This window comes from Corvus cornix, chromosome 4, assembly GCF_000738735.6.
Source record: "Corvus cornix cornix isolate S_Up_H32 chromosome 4, ASM73873v5, whole genome shotgun sequence".
NCBI lineage: Eukaryota > Metazoa > Chordata > Aves > Passeriformes > Corvidae > Corvus > Corvus cornix.
In genome coordinates this window covers 44,500,966-44,521,044 of record NC_046334.1, presented here as the reverse complement: position 1 = coordinate 44,521,044, position 20,079 = coordinate 44,500,966, and the positions used below count along the sequence as shown (strand labels likewise).

Below are 20,079 nucleotides of genomic sequence, written 5' to 3'. Positions count from 1 at the left end.
TGGCATAAATATTTACACACGGAGCGAGCTGAGATTTTTATTGGATTTTGCTTTATTTGAATAGCTCTGAATTTTTCTTCATATCACCAGATTAGGTGATAATTTTGATTCAGGATAATTTTCATTATCCTTCTGACTTTCTCTGGATGACAAATTTTTCTTGTAGTGAGGAAATAATCCAGAGTTTTATCAAATTATTACATATATCTACAAGAAATATGGACTGCTGCAGATGTCCTTAAAAAACACCAATCACACAAAGTTATTAAAAATGTGTTCCCTAATTAACTCTTCCTCAACCTAGAAAATTATCATGCCTGGGCAAAACAGGATTAATCACGAAAACCCCTGAATGCCAGGGGTTTACACACTGTATGTAAATTCTTAAAGTTTGTTCATTATTGATTGAAAACAATGACAATTGTTCTCATACAAAATGATAAAGCAGACATGGATAAAGCACACACACTTACATACCCTTAAAAATCATAACAAAAGTTTCTGTCTAGGTTTTTCTCCCTCTCTTTCTGATAATTTTTCTTGCAAAGAGTAAAACAGAAAGAAGAGCTTTTGTAAAAAATCTAATTGCATAGAATATTAAAAATATGGCTCTCAAGACATTATAAACAATTAATGCCTTATTTTAATAACTGTAAGAGCTGTTTATTTGCTAATTGAAAATCTATTATCACTTGATTTTTTTATTTTTCAAACACAGTGGGAAGCATCAGTTTGACAGCATTAGAAAAACAACATTCTTCCCTTTAAAGCTTGTTTGCTTCTCAAGATTTTTTTCTTAGCTTCATCTAGTTTTCTTGATTTTTTTTTTTTTATGTAATCCTGAATGGCCCTTTAACTGGATCTAAGGTATTAAAAAGAATCTGGTCTTTATCACTGCACATTAATTTAGTTCTCTGAATTTGGGTAAAGCCCATAGAGTACGTGGTACAAAGTTATTTACTGATGCTCACACTGATAACTTAGATTTTAACCCTGTGTGCAGCCTCATAAAACTTTATGAAGATTGTTGCCTACCAGCAGTGAAAGCCTTACATACTTCTCTCTAAGACTGGAACCTTAGCAACAGGCTAAGAGAAGGTGAAGCACTTAAGATAGTCTCCAACAATGGAGAAAAATCAAACATTTGAAACTAGCTTAGTTATTTTTTTCCATGCAGAAAACACTAAACAATGTATTGTGATGATTATTCAGCTGTCTGGAGAGCTCTGAGAAGGCACCAGCCACAGTGCACCCAGACAATTCCTTTCCCTCCAGCAGTACTTACCATTCTGCTTCACACGTCGGACGGAGGGCATGAAGTGTGACAGGATGCCGAACATGACAACTACCTCAGAAGTCAGCAGTAAAGACAGCACAAGAGCAAGGACTGGGATCTGATCAGGAGCTAGAGCCAAATCTACTCCGGAAGACAGAATCCTTGCAGGAGGAAGAAGCCACCATCTGCAACAACTCCAAGCACTGATTACCAAGCAAACACCCAGCAGGCCTGGAGTCTTAGATACTTTTTAAAAATCCAATTCTCCCTCAGCAAAAAAACCTCATTTTGTCTTGCTGGATGTTCAGAGAGCAACCTAATTTATATGCCAGATGAATATGTGGGACAAATTTTATTGCAATAAACATTTTGGGAATATGAGGAAAAGCAAACTAAAATTACTAGGAAAAAACATATTACTAGGAAAGGAGGAAATACGACCAGAAATTATTCAGAAGTTATTTCATTGAACAATAAAATAGTCAATCAAAACTAAAAATGCTGCTTTGTTGGTATGTTTTTAATACAGGTTTGGAAAACGAGCTAAATGTCCAAGCAATGGTCTAGGAACAGATTTTTCTTGCTTTCTAGCATAGCTTGATTCATGTACTTTGGGAAGGGTGGTTACAGGTCTCTGTAACTTTAGAAGTGTGCATGACCCTTGCTGTCACAAGAGGTGAATAATGCCAGAGGAACAGACGTACCCTTTGCAGCAACACTTTGAGAATTATAGATTTAAAGCCCTCAGTCATCCTGTTAATACTGCACTTTAACAGAAATGGAGTCAGTCTATTGGCACTGAATTAAAAGGGTTGTAGAGGAGTATTTATGATAGGGACTAGGTGAAAGCCAACAGGCACATAGGAGCACCTGGTTCAGAATGAGGAATCCCCTGAGAGGATGTGGTTAATATTCAGTGTGTTTCTGAAGGGCCAGGAGGGAATAAATATTGCAATCACTGTAAATAGGGCAGACAAACCAGACTGCTAGCCAGGCTCTCTGCCTGGCATGTACAATGTCAAATGCAGAATCACAGACTCACATGGAAATAATCAGTCCAGAAATAAAAACCTCTGAGGTCATCAAGTCCAACCTATGACCCAATACCACCATGGCAGTTAGACCATGGGACTAAGTGCCACATCCAGTCATTCCTTGAAAACCTCCAGGGATGGTGGCTCCACAACCTTCTTCAGCAGCCCATTCCAATATCTAATCACCCTTTCTGTGAAATCAAAGTAGAGCAAAGGCAAAATTTATTTTCTGTGCCAGAACTGCAAGCCTAATGCAGAGGGTGCTGATGGTACTGAGGATATTCCCACACTCAGCATATTCTGTGTAGCAGATAGCTCAGTGGGGCTAAATCACTAGAGCATATAGCCAGAAGAACTACCAGACCAAATAAATTAGGCGTTAGTTAGTGGCCAGGACTGAGCAGGATTTATCTGAGAGTTCTGGAGAATTATAAGAAGAAACTGAAGAGAAGATGGGGTCTCTTGAAGGCTGAAGGAGATATGTTTAACTTTTATGGTGGTGAATAAGGTGGTTACAGAGCTATTATTCATCCAGTTAGGGGAGGTTCAGACTGGACATTAGGAAAAATTTCTTTATGAAAAGGGTGGTCAAACTCTGGAATAGACTCCCTAGAGAGGTGGTTGATACCTGAAGCCTGTCAGTGTTTAAGAGCACATTTCAACTTTTTGGTCAGCAATGAAGTGGTCAAGAAGTTGGACTAGATGATCTCTGTAGGTCCTTTCCAACTGAAACAGTCTATTCTGTTATATTCTAAATCCCAAAATAAAAGAGCTAGGGATAGTCAGTGAAATTACTTGAAGATGTGTTTAAAAAAGATGAAAAAATGTTCTTGAGCAACAAGTGAACTAGAGAAAGCAACTGTCAACTGTTTTAAAAAAGGATTACAGAAACCCAAGCACAACAGCTTCATAATCCAGTACCAAAGGTACAAGGTAGGGAATATAAGTGTGGGTACTTGGGGAATCTCTGGGGACGGGACTGTGTAAATTGGCCAGACACCCATGCTTTCCTTAAATACCATCCTCTGCTGCCACTGCCAGTCTGGTCTAGACTTGGACATCGGTTGGGATAAGTGCATTGATGAGGTTTTTTTTCCAGAGTTCACAGAAGTCCAAGGGGAACTATAACAGGAATACTATGCAGAGTGATATCCAACGTGTTTTATTCAGAGAGTTATTAGGATAATTTAATTTGTAACTATGACAAGATTTTTAAGCTTGTCTTATAAAATGAAGCATTACTTCTATGTGTTATTCTTTAATCTTGAGAAGGTAAGGCCATTAACCTAGAGAACTTTCCTAATACGAGTATTTGCTACAGATTCTTACAGAACAAGTCCTAAGGCGTTATAAAGTTAATGGATAAAAAAAGAGAGAGCAGAAGCAGAATAATCATAATGATTGAAAATACATAACTAAAAATTTTTGCAGATAATTATTTTCCACAGAGTAAAGCTGACAGAGTAGTCAATTCTTATACAGCTGATAGCCAGGTCCTCCCTATACAAAATCTGATATTACAGAGCTGATATTTTCATGGGGGCAAAACTAAAACCTGTAATTTTCCTCCTTCTCTTTCTTCCGCTATACAGTGATTACTGATTATTGCAGGCGTGAAGAAAGTTTCATTCTCCTTTTGTTTGAGCTCTTCTGTGTCCCATGGTAACAAGTAGGGCAGTCATGAAGCTCAGAAGCTTTTTACAATTTACAAACTGATTTCTTTTTTGTTTTTTAAATCCCTCTCAAAGACTCCAGAGTTGCAGAACAACTGGCAATATACAGTGACCACCTTCATTTTTTGACAATTCAAATTGATTTTCTTCATCCTGTGGAATTCATGCCTGATGATGTGTGTTCACACCATCCAATACATCTGGGAAGACATTGTTAGTAAGAGAACATCAGGATGAGAAAACTGCACTATGGAAGATGAAGTATGGAATCAAGCTGCTTTTGCCCTTTATGTGCAGGGTAAATGTTTTATCCATGTTCCAAGGCTTCAAATTTAGATAATTTCTAGAGCTGTATATGTGAAATATAGCCCAATGCCACTGATTCACTTTGCTGATTGATGGCATTTATCCTCAAAGACACAACAGAGTATGTTCATATAAAGTCAGCAGGGCTTTTTAGGAGTTGCACAAAACACTTTCAACATAATAGATGCTGATATAATTCAAATCAGGAATAAAAATGGTTATGATGCAGAGAGCCAGTGGTGTATAGAAGCTACACACAGATCTGAAAAGGGAAATAGTGATCAATGAGTCTTCTCAAGAGCAGCTTTACTCAACTAAACTAAGCAAAGTGAAGCACTGTGGAATAGTCAGAATAGTCTTTCACCTTCATTATTTTAGAGTAAATAGTTTTTAGACCAGCATGGTATTGCCTTAATTTGCTTGATTTATGAAGACTGATCCAGCAAAATATTTTATCATGCTCCTAACTTGAAACTTCAGAAGTTCCATTAAGTTTACTGGAATGACTCACATAGCTAAATACATATCCAGAGCTTCGGATGAGCTTGACCTAAGTGTTAAGTGTAGTGACAAAACTGCATTCAGAATAAATAAATCCAAAGGATAAGTTGATATTAATTAAATAATAGAACAAAAACATATGAATTCTGCATAAAAACCATAGAAAAGTATATCCCACTGACAAAAAAGATGTGTGAGACAATGCAAAACACAATAAAATATGAAAAGGATTAGCATGTAGCTTAACATATTTTCCCAATTAATTATGTTACCAGAAAAAAATCAATAAATTGAAGGTGCACATTTCACAGAAGTTTCTACTAAAGTATTTTATTTACATTTATTTAAAAATTGATATAACTTAATTTGTGATACTTCACAACATGAGAATACATTATTTACTTCTAAAAGGGAATAATACACCATTTAGAATTGTTTCTTTGGAATGTTGATACTTTGTCATGCAATAGTCTAACTGAACTGATATTTCCTGGGAGTACAGTACAATCTCAAATTTAATTAAACATTTGCTTGTTAGCTTTCCTAAAAATAGATAGGAAAATTATCTAAAACAACAGAAATTATACTGTTCTGTAAAGTGTGACACAATATGATTTAAATGTATTTTTCCCTTTCAGTTCTCAGGAACATATGGCCATTAATAAAGTTTTGTGGTTTAAGTATATAATTTAAATCTCTTAAAAAGTACATAATGTACTATAGTTAATTAAAAAGATAAAAACCCACATTATATTAAAGCCATGCAAGATTTTGGAAACTGGAGGTAAATAAACAAATAATTTTAGAAGCAGCTCCAGGAATCTGGTTAAGCCTGTGGTGGCTTGCTCACAAATGTATGCTAACATGCATGAGAAGAGACATTTATTATCACAGCACCGTAGAAAGGACTGGTACAGTGTCCTAGACTTTCCTAAAGTAAAAACTGAAGTACCAAGATTTTAAGATCAGAATTTTAGTAGGTCTACTAGAGTCCAGCAGTTTATACTAAGAAACTTGAAGATGAGGCGGCAATAGTCATTGTAGAGAATAAATACCTTTATGGAAAATTTGCACTGCATATGAACTAATTCATATGTAGAGGTATAAAATATGTCTTTACATGGTAATATAAGAGGACTCATCTGGGCTTGAAAACTGTGTAATGTGATGTGAGAAGAGATAAGTATGTTTAAAAACTCTGAACACAAATATGTGCTTTCATCAGTCCCATTCTTTAGCTGATGGATCAACCTTTCATAAAACAAGAAAACTGCTGTTTCCAAAATGCTTGTAAGTAGCTCAGCTTTCTTTATTCTTTCATATATATATATATATACATACACACATATATACATATGTATACATATGTACACACATATACACACATATATATTCATATATATATATATTTGTTTCCTGCTGTGAAACAAATCACAGCTGAAGTCTGTTTGCTCTCAGATGCTGTTTGGAAAATAAAATAGAACAAAAGGAAAGAGAAAGAAAGAAAGAAGAAAATACCTTACAGTCCAGATTCTTTCCTCATAAAAAAACCCTCAAAAAAACCAACCAACCAAACAAAACCTCACCAACCTATAGACTATTCTCCATCTGCTAATTCTTGCTCCAGCTATTTTCCATTTACACTGCTGTAGTCTAATGTAAGCCTCAGTGACTTCTTCTTCCAGAACTGTACTTTTGTACATAAAACTTTCTGTCTTCTATACAGTTTCCATAGCTTACAGCTTCCATAACTCTTCCACTTGTCACAGAGAGGTCAGAGAAGCAACAGAAATTTTCTGATGTTGTTTGTACTGTCTTGTTCCTAGGAATAGTACTTTTCTGGTCTTGAAAAGGACTTCTGAATCAATGCAATCCTGAAGCCTTCCCCTTCTTTCTGCACTTTGGAATGATATATTTGACAAGGTCAGAGAGGTAAAGAGAATTTTTAGTAATTATATAGCACTTTCTTCCCCTTTAAACAGTAAACCTGTTCTAATATCACTCTTTGTCTCTTTTTCCCATGCCTTTATTCTCTTTCCATGCTTTTTCTTTGTATGCTCCCTTCTCATCCTGCATTTTGCTTCACCATAGCAGTAATTATTATCTCGAGCAATAACCCACTCCATGCTGCAATTAATATTGTCAGCCTTAGTAGCTGCCATCAGATTTTTCCCTTCCCTTTACACTTAGGGATTAAAGTACATCTAAAGATAGACCATGCAACAAAAATCAAGCCCAAACCCAAGGGAAAGAATTAATTTCCCTAATTTTCCTCTCCTGTGCAAAAGGGAAGGGAAGCAGCATGGTCTGCAGATCCTCTTTAAAAGTGAGTGAGAAGGCCAGAAATATCAATCTTATTGCTTCCAGAAACAGTGCAACTCCTCTACTGTGAGGAAAACACTGGACCAAAATACAAAAAGGCAGTGGCAGTAGATTTTTTTCACCTTTTTTTTTTATGACTCACTTTGTACATCTTGTAATTTTTTAATTTGGTTTTGACAAATGACTGAAGACTGCACAATTATTTAGAGTTCTCCTTGTGGGGGAGCTAAAGTGGTACCTGCAGTTAGAAGTGGGAACAATTTGCAGAGGGAAAATTGCATTAATGTTAATGATGCGTTTTAGAAATGCAGTATAAAAAGTCATGGACTATGACAATTTTTTTTTTTTTTTGGCACAAACCTTTAATGAGCATATAAGCCTAATGCATAGACACAAAATTTGTCAGTATTTCCTATTGACTTTACCAGGGTTTGAATCCACCCTACTGTACTGGCTTATTTTCACCTCTATCTGCCATAAACAGAGTACATGTTCAAACAGAGAGTTCATTGTCACCTTCTATTTGAGAAGCACAAAATTTATACTTAGCTTACTGCTTTTCTCCTTCCTGATGCTGGCTTTTAAAAGAGCCAAGAAAAGAAAGGAAATTTTCAAGGATATAAAGATACAAAAACTACTCATAGAGCTGTTGGAGTGAGTTCCAAAGGAGTGCCACAAAAATGATTACAGGGATGGAACACCTCTTCTATGAGGAAAGGCTGAGACAATTGGAGTTGTTCAGCCTGGAGAAGAGAAGGCTCCAGGGAGACCTCAGAGCTGTCATCCAGTACCTAAAAGTGGCCTACAAGAAAACTGGAGTGAGGCCTTTTACAAGGGCATGTAGTGACAGCACAAGGGTTACTGGCTTTAAGTTGAATGAGGTTAGGTTTAGATTGGTGAGGCACTGGCAGAGATTACACAGAGAAGCTGTGGATGTCCCATCCATGGAAGTGTTCAAGGTCAGGTTGGATGGGGCTTTGAGAAAGCTGGTCTAGTGGAAGGTGGCCCTCCCTGCCCAGGGCAGGGGAGCTGGATCTAGATGTGCTTTAAGGTTCCTTTCAACTCAAACCATTCTAGGAATCTATGACACATCTTCACCTGACTTTCTTTCTGTTTCTCTGAGGCTTAGGGAGAAGTTTGGTGACTGTTTTTGCACTTAAAAAAAAAAAAAATCCATCTTTCAGCTATATTTATGTATTTTACTGTTCCAACATGATTTGGATTTACTGCCTATGCATCACTGTCCTACACATCCCTATGCAGATCAAGAAAACCACTTTCTTTCTGTCTGTCTCTCGAATATTATTGCAACACCATGTCTCAGTCATCCTGGGGAGCATGGAGCTGGAAAGGATCCTGACTGTTTTCTTCACAATATTTAAATGCTGTGGAAGACCCTCTCTCCTCATGAGTAAGTGCCCCCAGATCTTGTCTGGTTCCACGGTAGCATGGGGAATACTGTCACAGATGCTTCTTTTAATACTGTGTAGTTATCCTCTTTCCTTTATCATCAGAGGTTTCCTATCTCCAAAAGATCACACAAAACAGCAAAAAGACTTGCCACTGTATAAGAAATTAGAGCATTAATTCTCCAAAGATAAATGAGAATGTCAGTCATGGACTAAAAGGAACAATATTCTGTTATTAATAGGGGTTTTAAATAGTTATCATTATACTATTTAACATTTTAGCTCTGTTTTTCCTTTCAAATTTGTAAAAGTAAATAAGCACATTAGTAGAGAGGGACAAATAATGAGCTCAGTGATTCCTTTTCTATTTTAAAAAAGATGTAACAGGATAGGATGGTTTGCATTTTTATTTTATGGTATTTTAAATACATTCATTGAATGACAAAACTTCTGAGAAATTAAAAGTTATTAAGAAGCCTATAGTCTAAAATCTTTCACTCCAGAAGTTTCATTCTAGTAAGACAGACTAAAACTGATATTTACCTATGTGTGTTTTCCTTATATAACTTCTGTTGTCACAAAGCAAATAATCTCCCCTTTGACACAGTTTAAGTAAGTCACAGAGGAAGCATCCTGATAAAGAGACGGCAAAATTCTTTTTGTTGCCTATTCTTTTGTTATTTGTGAAGAAAGGAGGATGCTTAAGGGGACAACTGAAGCTCAGCTGAAGAAGAGTTAAGAGTGGGTGGGAATTAAGAAGGAGGATTTGACCTACTAACTGTTGCAGTGTTTGGGACAAGAAAACTGAGTAAACATCACCTAGAAAGAAAACAATTATGTATTTTTTTCAGAATAGTTCTGAAATATGTACTTAGAAATAAGTTATTGTGCTAGAATGCAGATCTCTCAGCGGTAAAGAATGACTGTATGCAAGCTCTCAAAATATCATAAAGCACAGAAAACAATACATCTTGCCTTCAGTAATGCTTCTCTAATGCTTAAATCCTACTTTTCATTGTGCTCTAGATGATGCTGAAAGCTGAACTTCTCCCTCACAGGTCTCACAAACCAGGAGGTATACATATGAACAAAAGCCATTTTACTTCTCAGATCAAGTCATGCATTAAGTGAATCTGATAAGCCATAAGGCCAAATGTTTTAATATACATTGCTGTCACTGCTTAAACATGTCAGAATTGCAGACACTGGTAGAGCTGGGCACTCCTTGAAAATGTGAAATCCACTTAAAATTTTTCCAAAACTCAGCAAAACTTTCAGATTTCAATTTTTAATTTTTTTTTTCTTTAGTTAAGTGGACTAGTTTCTTTTCTGGCTAATTGACTCTAATCAGACCGGATATACAGTAGAAGATTTTACTTGAGCTCTCCTGATCCTGGCCTGTGTAAGAAATGTGTTGGCTAAAGCTCAAATACTACTTTCAAATTCAAACAACGTAATCTGAAGCTCAGTTCAAAGTTTCAGAGGAGAAATATCTATATTTTACATAGAGAACTTGTATTAAATTCTAGTCTCAGTGTGGACTGTGTTGAATCAACACAATGCTTATGGTGGATTTTTTTTTCACTTATCTTCTATTTTTCTTTTACTGTCAGTAGTTTCCCCAGATTGGACTGGGGAACCTGTCCAACACTGAGTAAAATAGCTACGAATAATTTTTCTTGCTGTATCACCTATCATGTTTTAGTCACTTGAGACTTATCAGTATATATTACTGATATACTCTCCTATATTACTGATATTTCTATACAACTGTTGCTCTTGTACAGAAATCACTGATTTTTTTAGGCATTGTGAAAGTAGCTGCTGTCTAGCTACTCTGGATATTGATGAAATCGTAATATGGCATCAAGGAGCTCAGTGTGAACAAACCCCCTAAATGCTCACCTTACTTTTTTCCAGAGTTCTGTGCAAGGCTGTGCTGTTACCAGCACTGACACTGCCCAAGTTAAACACAGAGAGCATTTGTTTGAGTTGGTTACATCACTTTTTACATGACTGTGTAATTCTCAAGTGGCTTGTAAAAAAGTGCTGTTCAAACGAACATACAGTTTAAGTTTATTCTGGCAAGACACAAAGGAACTTGAGCAGTGTAATATGCTCTAATGGTAGATGAAAAAGCAGCACTGTAATTTTAACTTTACTAATGCTGATGTAGAAATAAAGCCTACACTTCTTTAAAACTGGTTTTCTTAACATAAGCACTGCATTTAAATGCAGTGTCTGTTGTTTTAAAAAAAAAGTTTGAAATAAAACGGTACCATATTCTGTGTGCGAGGACAAAACAATTGAAAAAAAAATAAAAGCTCTTACCATGCTGCTAATGTAGACCGAGGTAAGGAAATGCAAACTAACAAATAATATTTATCAAAAATATACAGAAAATCCAAAAGTTTCTCATCAGCTATTCTACATGTTCTTCTCACCCTTAGCAGGATTCCTGTTTGATTATTCTTGAAATTAGTTCTGATATGTTTCCTGTTTAATGTATCACATTTATTTATGGTTATATAGTAGCACCAGATGGAAATGCTAAGACAAATTAAAGAAGTACAGGAAACATTTCAAACTGAGAGTGTTAATTACATGCTGAAAAAGTTCTATCTTTCCAAGAAAAGAAATTTCCAACTTCCAAAACCTTGCTATTATTTTCATTAAAAAAAAAAAGTCCAAGGAAAATAAAATAAAAATCTTAAAAGTTTCAGTGTACTGCTTTTGAATAATGTTATCCACAATTTTAAGACAGACAGTCCATTAAATAGAAAAAAGATTTGTTTTTACATAAAGCAAGAGAGTACAAAAGCACAGCTTTTGTAATTTTGGTAATATTGCAGTTCTACAAACATATTGCATAGTATGTGTAAGAAAATAGTTCCCATCTTTTATATATACTTCTATACACAAGAAAACCATTAACATGATGGTTACAAAACAAAAAGGGTTAGAAGACCTTTACTGAGTAGGGATTGAAACAATATGACACTCAGATTTTGATCCAACTTTCACATGCATTACAGTGAATCAGCTGATAACAATTCCATAGTGTAAAGTTTTAATTTTTTTTTTATTTAGCAATTATTTAGAATCTAAAAACAAATCAAAACAAACAAATAAAACAAAAAAACCCTAAAAGGTACATTATGTTAGCAACCAAATATCTTAAACATCCTTCATTAAATCCTTCTAGACATTTATGGCTGTATCTTCCAGATTTAATAACCCTCTGCATCTAAAATGGTTGAAAGTGAATTCTTTTACCCAGTCAAGCAAACTTTGCAAGCAAACCAGTATAACTTCAGTTCAAAGAAGCAATGTCCTGGCATGTTTTCTTAGGAACACCAAAAGACCCCTATACGCATGAATAGTAGTGTAATCACAAGACACTGACAAAAATTTAAACCCTGGAAAAAAGTGAAAATCTACAGCTCAAAATGCTGCACAAATCTAAACTATGTTACATTTCATGTTGTAATTACAACTTCTCATCTCTTCATTCCAACAGAATTAGTAGAAACAGCAGTGTCATAGTGTTGGATATAATAGGAGTGTCTGTCTTTGGTCTTAACACTTAACCAATGAATGAACTGCAATACAAACCATACAGCTAACGGTGCTCAGAGAGGTTGGCTGATGCTTTTATTTTTCTCTTCTCTTCTCTTCTTTTTTTTTTTTTTTTTTTTAAAACAAGAAAGAGACAGTATCCTATAATATGACACAAATATTTTTACAGGAGATAAATCTATCATATATTAAATACATGTAGCCAATAAGGTATTTTCAAATATTTCATTGTTGTCATAAGGATGGCATTTTAAATTTTTAGTATGATTAATGCATTGAGATCACTTTTCCAATACTCCCTGAAATCATGTGGACTAGAAATACTTTTACAAATAAAAACTGTTTTCTTCCTTTCTTACAGTTTTCAATGGATTTAAAGTAAAACATCAATATTATGAAATTCACCAGAACATTAAAACATCATGAAAACTTTTTTCTATCTCATAGGCTGTTGAAGCTCTTAAATATGCTCTACTTCATATTTATGGGACTCCAATAATGAATATCCTGACAGTGCAGAGGTATGTGAACTTACTGGCTTGGTTTTTTGGAGTCCAATGTGCTACCCACATATCTCCTCTGAGTTCTCTTCATATAAAGTGGCAAATTATTTCAGTCTTGCTGTTAAAATTAATCTCGTAACAGATTTTTTTTCCTACCTGCCCATTCCCAACCAAGTTGGTGTAGAATTTATTAAGGTTGGGTCCTTCCATCCAGTGAACAGAGACCTTTGTTAAACAAATAACAGGTAAATAATCTCAGAAGGTGAAGAACAAACCAATAAGAATTTTTTTTGTGGAAAATTCATTACAAAGTATCTGCAAGCCATCCTGCAGGTTTGTTTGAGGAGAAAAAAGCTCCTTAGCCTTTTTGTATGCAATTTGTAGGAAGCCACATTTTAATTCATCAAGTAGATTAGTCACTATATTTGTTCATCTTTTAAGCAACAAATGTATGTAGGTGTGCACAGATAGTGACTATGCGTAGATGTGCCCTCATACATATACTTTTCCTCCTGAAATGCTATTTGTTCATGACTGTCACACTACCATTCTATTACTTGTGTGCATAAGAAAAAGACATCTATATCCCTATAGTTTTAAGGGTTTATTGTATGGCTACACTTTCTAACGTTTTATTGTCGTCTTCTTTGTCATCTCTATTTTTGTCCCTCTTACTAAAATCCTCATTTCTAATATATTTTCTTGCAATATTTTCTAGTATATGTTCTTTCAAAGAAGAAAAATCTCAAATAGACAACAAGTCAGCTTTTAACAGCCTTCTTTTGAAAACATAAAATAATCAATTTAAAATCTTCATTTAACTGTTAAAACCAGAAAATACAGAATTCTTGCTATGGGGTGAAATTCACACCTCTGAAGAGGGCCAATGGTAAGGCAAGCACCAGTCAAGCCATTGACACGTCTTGGGCTGGTCTTCTGCATAGGAGTGAATTTCACCTGAAGTGAAAACAAAATCAGGCTTATTAGGTGGTAATAAAATGCAAAGGCAATCACAGTACTAGTTTGTTCATTCTCTTTTTTTTTCTCTAAAAGCAAAATTGTGTAGAAATACCCACCTTGCACCATCTCCCCTGGCTTTAGAATTACTTCATAAAAGCTCTCATTTCATTGGCAATCTTAGATTCAAGCCTCTAAAAATACTAGCTAGGTGATGTAATTTAAAGAATAGAATTAAAGAGCACACTTACCTCACATAATCAAGCCATCTTCCACAATAGGAAACATTTTTATACTGTTTTACTTTCCTGGGTTCTGCAAGTTTCAAGATATTCTTGTTAATTAATGCTGTGACAAATTTACCAGCAGCATACCAAAGCATTTTTTTATAAGATTTCAATTACCAATCAAACCAAATGAGTACGAACACTGATACAAGAAACAAATCCCACATGAAACTGGGTGAGATCTGAGTGTAAATGAGGCTGCATAATTTAAACACAGACCTGGTAAAGTCAATGTAATATTGACGTACTTTTTAATACTGAATGTCATTTAATGTGTAGTTTTTTATATACTACTATGACTTTGAAACCTCAGCAGCAGATGGTAAACGAAAGAGAATAATAAATGTGAATGTCATACAGGTTGTTAGTGCACTGCTTCTCAGCATCATATGTTACATTAGTACCAACATTTGTGTTCAAGTGGCAGCAGTTAGACATGGTCAGAAAATGGACAAAATGTACCTTTGAAAATTTCTCTCTTGGTTTGCCAATTATGAGGACCTTGTGAAGAGCAATACACTGATCAACAAACATATCATCAGAATTTTGTTCTTTACTCTGTTCTTCTTTTCCAGAAGCTGTATGTTTTACTCAAAGCAATCGCTTCACATGCAGTGGCCAAGAAAATATTATATAAGGTCATTCAGATCTGACAAACAAGAGCATATGTCTTTTTAACTTTGAAAGTAATATTGCTGAGCACTTCCAAAATTTTTCTAGTGTACAAAACCCTAGACTTAGTAGACAAATAGTAACAACACATTTAAAGAAACCAAAGTCAGGGAGGAATTCTGTCTCTTTTTGTATTAAAAACCATTTACTGAATTTGTTTAGTAAAGCAAGCATCACACAATGCTTTAAAATTTTAAAATTCAGGGATAAAAGTTTACATCAAAAAGATGAATGGAAAATTGTGCTTTCAGACAGTAAAGTTATCATACAGGGGGAACAAATTCATCTCACTATCAGATTCTGGGCAAATTCTTGTACTCTCTCTCTCTGTCTAGATATATATTTATGTGCAGTTCATATCCAGGTCCCGCAAAAATCTAAAACTATGTGCTTCACTTCAAGTAGCAAAGGCACCTGTGTTATTGTCCCTTTTTGGAAAAAAAGGTGATTTGTGTTCTAGGTTTCCTGATGAAGAATACATTGATCTCTCTCCCATCTCTGTGTTGAGTGGCAGCACAAACCACAAGAGAAGGCAGCGCTGTATTCCTGCTTACAGTGGAAGAAGTTGCTCTGCAGGCTGTTTGAAGCGTCGAACTGGTCACAAGGGAAACCGAACAGAACTGTGAAGCAGAGGGATAGTAACAAAAGGCTATTCTGGTGTGAGGATAAAACGGAGTCATTCTAGCTCCACAAGCAGATGTTGCTACTGGATTGACATGTGGAGCCTGCTCCTGCTGGGGACAGGTAAAGTTTACCATTGGGACAGGCGCAGAGCTCATAGATAGTCTGGCGAGGAGCTGAAGAGCTGGGTGAGGAGGAGGAGGAGAAGGAGGAAGAGGATGAAAAGGAGCCCATCGGTAGGTTTCCCAGGCGGATTGTATCTGCGTTTAAAAATATCTAAAAGAGGGAGAAAAAAAAGAAGTACATAAATTTCTTTCAGCATTGAGACATATTTTAAAGAAGTGCTTTGAGGCAGCTGTGACGGTTTAGAAATATATTTAAATTTTTAGAAATATTTCATTAGAAGTATTATAAATATATATTATAAATTACTCTTTTTAGAAATAAAAAAGCTGTCATCATTTATTTTTTTCATCTCTGTGCAGTCGTTTCTGCATTAATAATCATTATTACAGTACATGCAATTACTTCACCAACATGTTTATTCAGGTACAAAGATTATTATACAAAAACATTTTGACGATCTTCTTCAATAGGTTGAATTTTTACTTGGACACTTTATGATTAAAATTTATTCACTCATAGCAGCAGCATATACTTGCTCTAGCAGAATTTGTATTTTAATGAGTGTGAAGTGATATTAAAGCATATTCCCCAGTGTGTTCCGGTAAGCAGTTGAAAATATGTGCTGAACTGTGCTAAATTATTGGGGCTTAACAATAGCTACTTCCAGAGAATAATTAAATAAGGTTACAAAGTCATATGCACAAAATAAAGAGCTTCTTTGACCTAAATTAAGAGGGGGAAAGATTTCAGGTTAGTCTTATCAAGAAGGTTATCAAGATATTCCCATTTGTTTTTGAACATTGAATATGATTAAAAAATATTGTGGTTTTTTTTAATCTTCCACTGGAAATAACATGAGTCAGTATGAAACTGTAGATACCAGTAACACTCATGAACTTCTGTTGAGTTCTGCGATATTTACTCTTGCATTTGCAGAAAACAGCATGTCTTCCACTGACACAAACAGATGAGTGTCCAGCTGCTTAGAATGTATTTTTTATTTATAGAAAGAGTAAATAAGAGCCAAAGTAAGATCAGTCATTATCTCAGGAGCAGACTAAGAATTTCTAGAAGACAGGTTACAAATCAAAATGGCTTTAAGCTCTGGAGGTAACAGTATGAAGCTTAGGAGAAGGTGAGTTCCTTAAATACTTGCTAGTGCTTTTTGTATGGCATCTAAAATCAACGAAGCCAACTTGACATTGCTATACCACAATGTTCACAATATATGTAAAGAACCTGAAGACATATGGAAAGTATTGGGTTTTTTTCTACAGGAGGCAAGTATTATTTTACGATAAAATCAGTGGTATATGGCAGCCAAGCAGTGGAGAAGCACTACTGAGCTCCTGCTGTAGAGATGTGAGGAATAGCAGGCTGGGAAAAAAATAAAGTGGCTGGATAAAATTTCATACAAGGATTGATGCATAATCATGTTTCCATCCACAGCAGAAGCATTGTAAATGACTGGAATTATTGAAGGTAATTATAGTCTGAAGGTAGCCCCAAACACTACAACTCCCCATCACTCTAAGTTCTCCAGCTTCCACAGCAATTACTGTTATGGGAGGAAATACTCACTAAAAAGGGCAGAAAGGGAGAATCTCAGAGGCAAAGGTGGCTTCTGCAGGTCACAATGCCTGCTTTAGTTTACATTGTGACTGAAAGAAGAAGTGATCACAAAACTAAAATGCAGCAAATTAGTATCTTTGTTCTGTAACTTCTATGACAAAGGAATGATGTATTTAGACACACAAACCCACAGTGTTGCTTGGAAAGTCCAGTATTGCAGACCTGAGAAAATTAGTAGTCATAACCCCTGAAGAAATAGTTTTTATGCAAGAAATGTGGATGGTGTTGGGAACAATTTAATAATGTTCTGCTAGAATTACAACTGGAAAAAAAAAAAGATTACATATATTAAAATGCTCAGCTAGGAGTAAATGTGAAAGTAACTATGGCAAATATAAAAAGAAAACAAAATAACAGATGGGGGAAAAAGAGTTTAATAACAAACTAGAAACGAGGAACTGGTAAAATGTGGGAAGGAAACAAAGGATATAATAATGAATGGAGTGACAAGTAATTAAAAGTATTCTTTCACTTCTCATATCAAGAAAAAACAAAGGGTAACAGGTCCATTATTAAATTAGTAACAGTAGATTTATCAGTAGCATTGAATAAAAATCCAGTAGCATTTTACAATGCAAGGTCTGTGTAAGTATATCTTTTGTACTAAATAGTGCTCAGCATAGTTCTGTACTTGGAGAAAGATCAAAAATTGATGTCAGAACATGACTGTGATAAAATACTTTCAATTTCAACAGTAATTCAACAGGATATTAAACTGGAGCCAGTAATGTCATATACTTTTAATCAGCAGTTCTCGATAACTTTTAACAAATAGAGCTAAAAAAAAAATCTGAGTGGCCTTTTGGACTTTTAATGCTGACTTTCGGTAATCATTGTGTCATAATTTAACCCCAGGCAGCAGCCATATACCACACAGCCACTCATTCTCTCCCCCACCAGAAAGATCAGGGAGAGGATTGGAAGGGTATAAGCTGGAAAACTCATGGGTTGGGATAAAGACAGCTTAATAGGGAAAGCCATGCACACAAGCAAAGCAAACTAAGGAATTAATTCACTGCTTCCCATGGGCAGGCAGGTGTTCAGCCAAACCCAGGAGAGTAGGGCCCCATCACATATGATGGTGACTTGGGAAGACGAACGCCATCACTCCAAAGGCCCTTCCCCTTATTCCTTCTTTCCCCAGGAGCTTTACATACTGAGCCTGATGTCATACAGTATGGAATGTCCCTTTGGTCAGTTGAGGTCACCCGTCCTGACTGTGTCACCTCCCAGCTTCCCATGCACGCCCAGTCTCCTCCCCAGCATGGCAGCAGGAAGAGCAAAAGTCCTTGGGTCTGTGTTAAGCCCTGTTGGGGTTCCTCCCCCATGGCCTGGGGTCTGGGGGGAGGGGACCCTGGAGTAGAGGCATGGCCTATGGGGTTTCCCTACTCCCTGGTGAATCCCATTCCCCATTGGTTGTTTGGCGTTCCCCTGCCCGGGGAGTACCCTGGTTGTCCCGTGATTGCTCAGTTCTTCGGCAGTCCCCCGGCCACGTGGCTGAAGAATAAAGATCTCTGAAATATCTATCATGAATCGGTCCCTATTTCTTTCCACAGGCCTCGCTGTCTATACATATTGCAGAAATCCCCGCTGCAACAGAGCCCTGCTCAGCAATAACAAAATCATCTCTATATTATCAACCTTGTGTTCAGCACAAATCTAATATACAGCTCCATGCCAGCCACTGTGAAGAAAATAAAAACTATCCCAGCCAAAACCAGCACACCTTGATATACTTGGAATACCATAGAAGATAAGAAAAAGACTATTTCTTTGCTTTTATTAAAAAAAAAAAAAGGAAGCTGGATACATTAGAATATTATATATGCAATAATAAAATGCACTTCAATGTAGAAGACATACGTGTAAGGCAATGCAAAAAAATACAAGATGAGCTCTTTATACTATTGATAGATTGTGTGACTGGCCATTTTAACAGCTTAATTGCAGTGATGATGGGGAAGGATCATGAGAAATCTGTAAAACAAAATTAAATGGGTTCTAAAAGACATGTTTCAATTCAAACAAGAATTAACTCAAAAATTAAGAGGGCCTATGTGTCAGAGATCTGCTGGAGTTAAATCTCATAAATTTTATTATATTATTTTCTATGAGCTCACAAATTTTTTCTGTTTGTTTACATCAGGAGAGCTACACTTCTGCAACCTTTTTGCAGATGTTCTGTAGTGTACTGCTGTTGCTGCCTGTTCCGAGCTTCCCTTCCTCCTCCCCACGACACTTGTCTCTGCCATGTGCTCTGAACCACTGTGTTCCAAGTGCAGGCAAAACCAAATGTAACTCCAACTCTTTAGCAGTGTCTGATTGGCCGGTCACCCCAGGTCCGCCCCCAGTCCTCCCCTTTCCCCTTCTCCGAATAAAAGAAAGGACCAAGAGGGTGCTCGCCCTCTTTGGCTTTGCAACCCTTTCTGCGAACATCTTGTTGTCTGTTTCTATTTGAAAGCTTCTAATTGCAAGAATTAGGCAAACCAAAAGCTATATTTCTCCCTCTTTGCTTCTGCTGGTGATATCAGTTTTGCAGCTGCGATTTACTGCTTTTAGAGCTACTGAAATGCTGGATTGCCCGTGCTACCTCTCTAGGCTGCCCGAGGCTTTCTAAGGCATTGAACTATGAGCCTAGCCGGTAAAAAGCTGTAAGTATATCTCCTCATACTGCTCCAAGACTTTAATTCAGAGCACCTTACTCTGATGTGCATTACAATACAATGTAGCTCAGTTATTTTGCTCACTAAATGAAATGATCTTTATAAGCATAGCTGTGCAGACTTTCCCACTGATACTTACAAACTTCACACTGTGATGTAGAACAATCCAGGTTTAGCTGGTATCCTAATCCTGAGTGTTAGCTATCAAGTCCTGTCCCAGCATGCATTCTAGAACATCTGGTGAGCAGTGTGGATACTAGGGTATGGTGTCTGAGAAAATTGAACTGGTTTCTTGAGAGGGTGATATCTGCTGTGGTGAGTCCAATTTAATCACATTCCTATAGCTATTCCCTGGTGAAGCCTGAGATGAAGAGGATTAATAAAGCTGGTTTAAAGCCAGTATTAAAACCTACTTTGTACATATGCTGTCAAGGTTATAAATGAAAGACGAAATTTAGAGATGCAACATTGCTATCTCTTAGTTAAGCAGGAATCCAAATATACCACCAGAGTAGCCC

General features: G+C 36.2%; 1 protein-coding gene across 3 annotated transcripts in view; it reads right to left on the bottom strand.

Moving 5' to 3' along the window:
- Positions 1 to 14,338: 14,338 nt before the first annotated feature.
- Positions 14,339 to 20,079, bottom strand: part of SGCZ (sarcoglycan zeta) — a 411,452-nt gene continuing 405,711 nt past the window's right edge. For 2 of the 3 annotated variants that reach the window (XM_010401616.2, XM_010401614.2), the window contains 2 exons: positions 15,275 to 15,416; positions 14,339 to 15,139 (listed from right to left, as the gene is read on the bottom strand). In XM_010401616.2, coding sequence (XP_010399918.1) covers positions 14,976 to 15,139; positions 15,275 to 15,416 — 306 coding nt within the window. In that variant the 3' untranslated portion in view covers positions 14,339 to 14,975. Of the gene's footprint in view, positions 15,417 to 20,079 lie in introns of all 3 variants that reach the window. The other variant, XM_039551626.1, reaches the window with a different exon arrangement.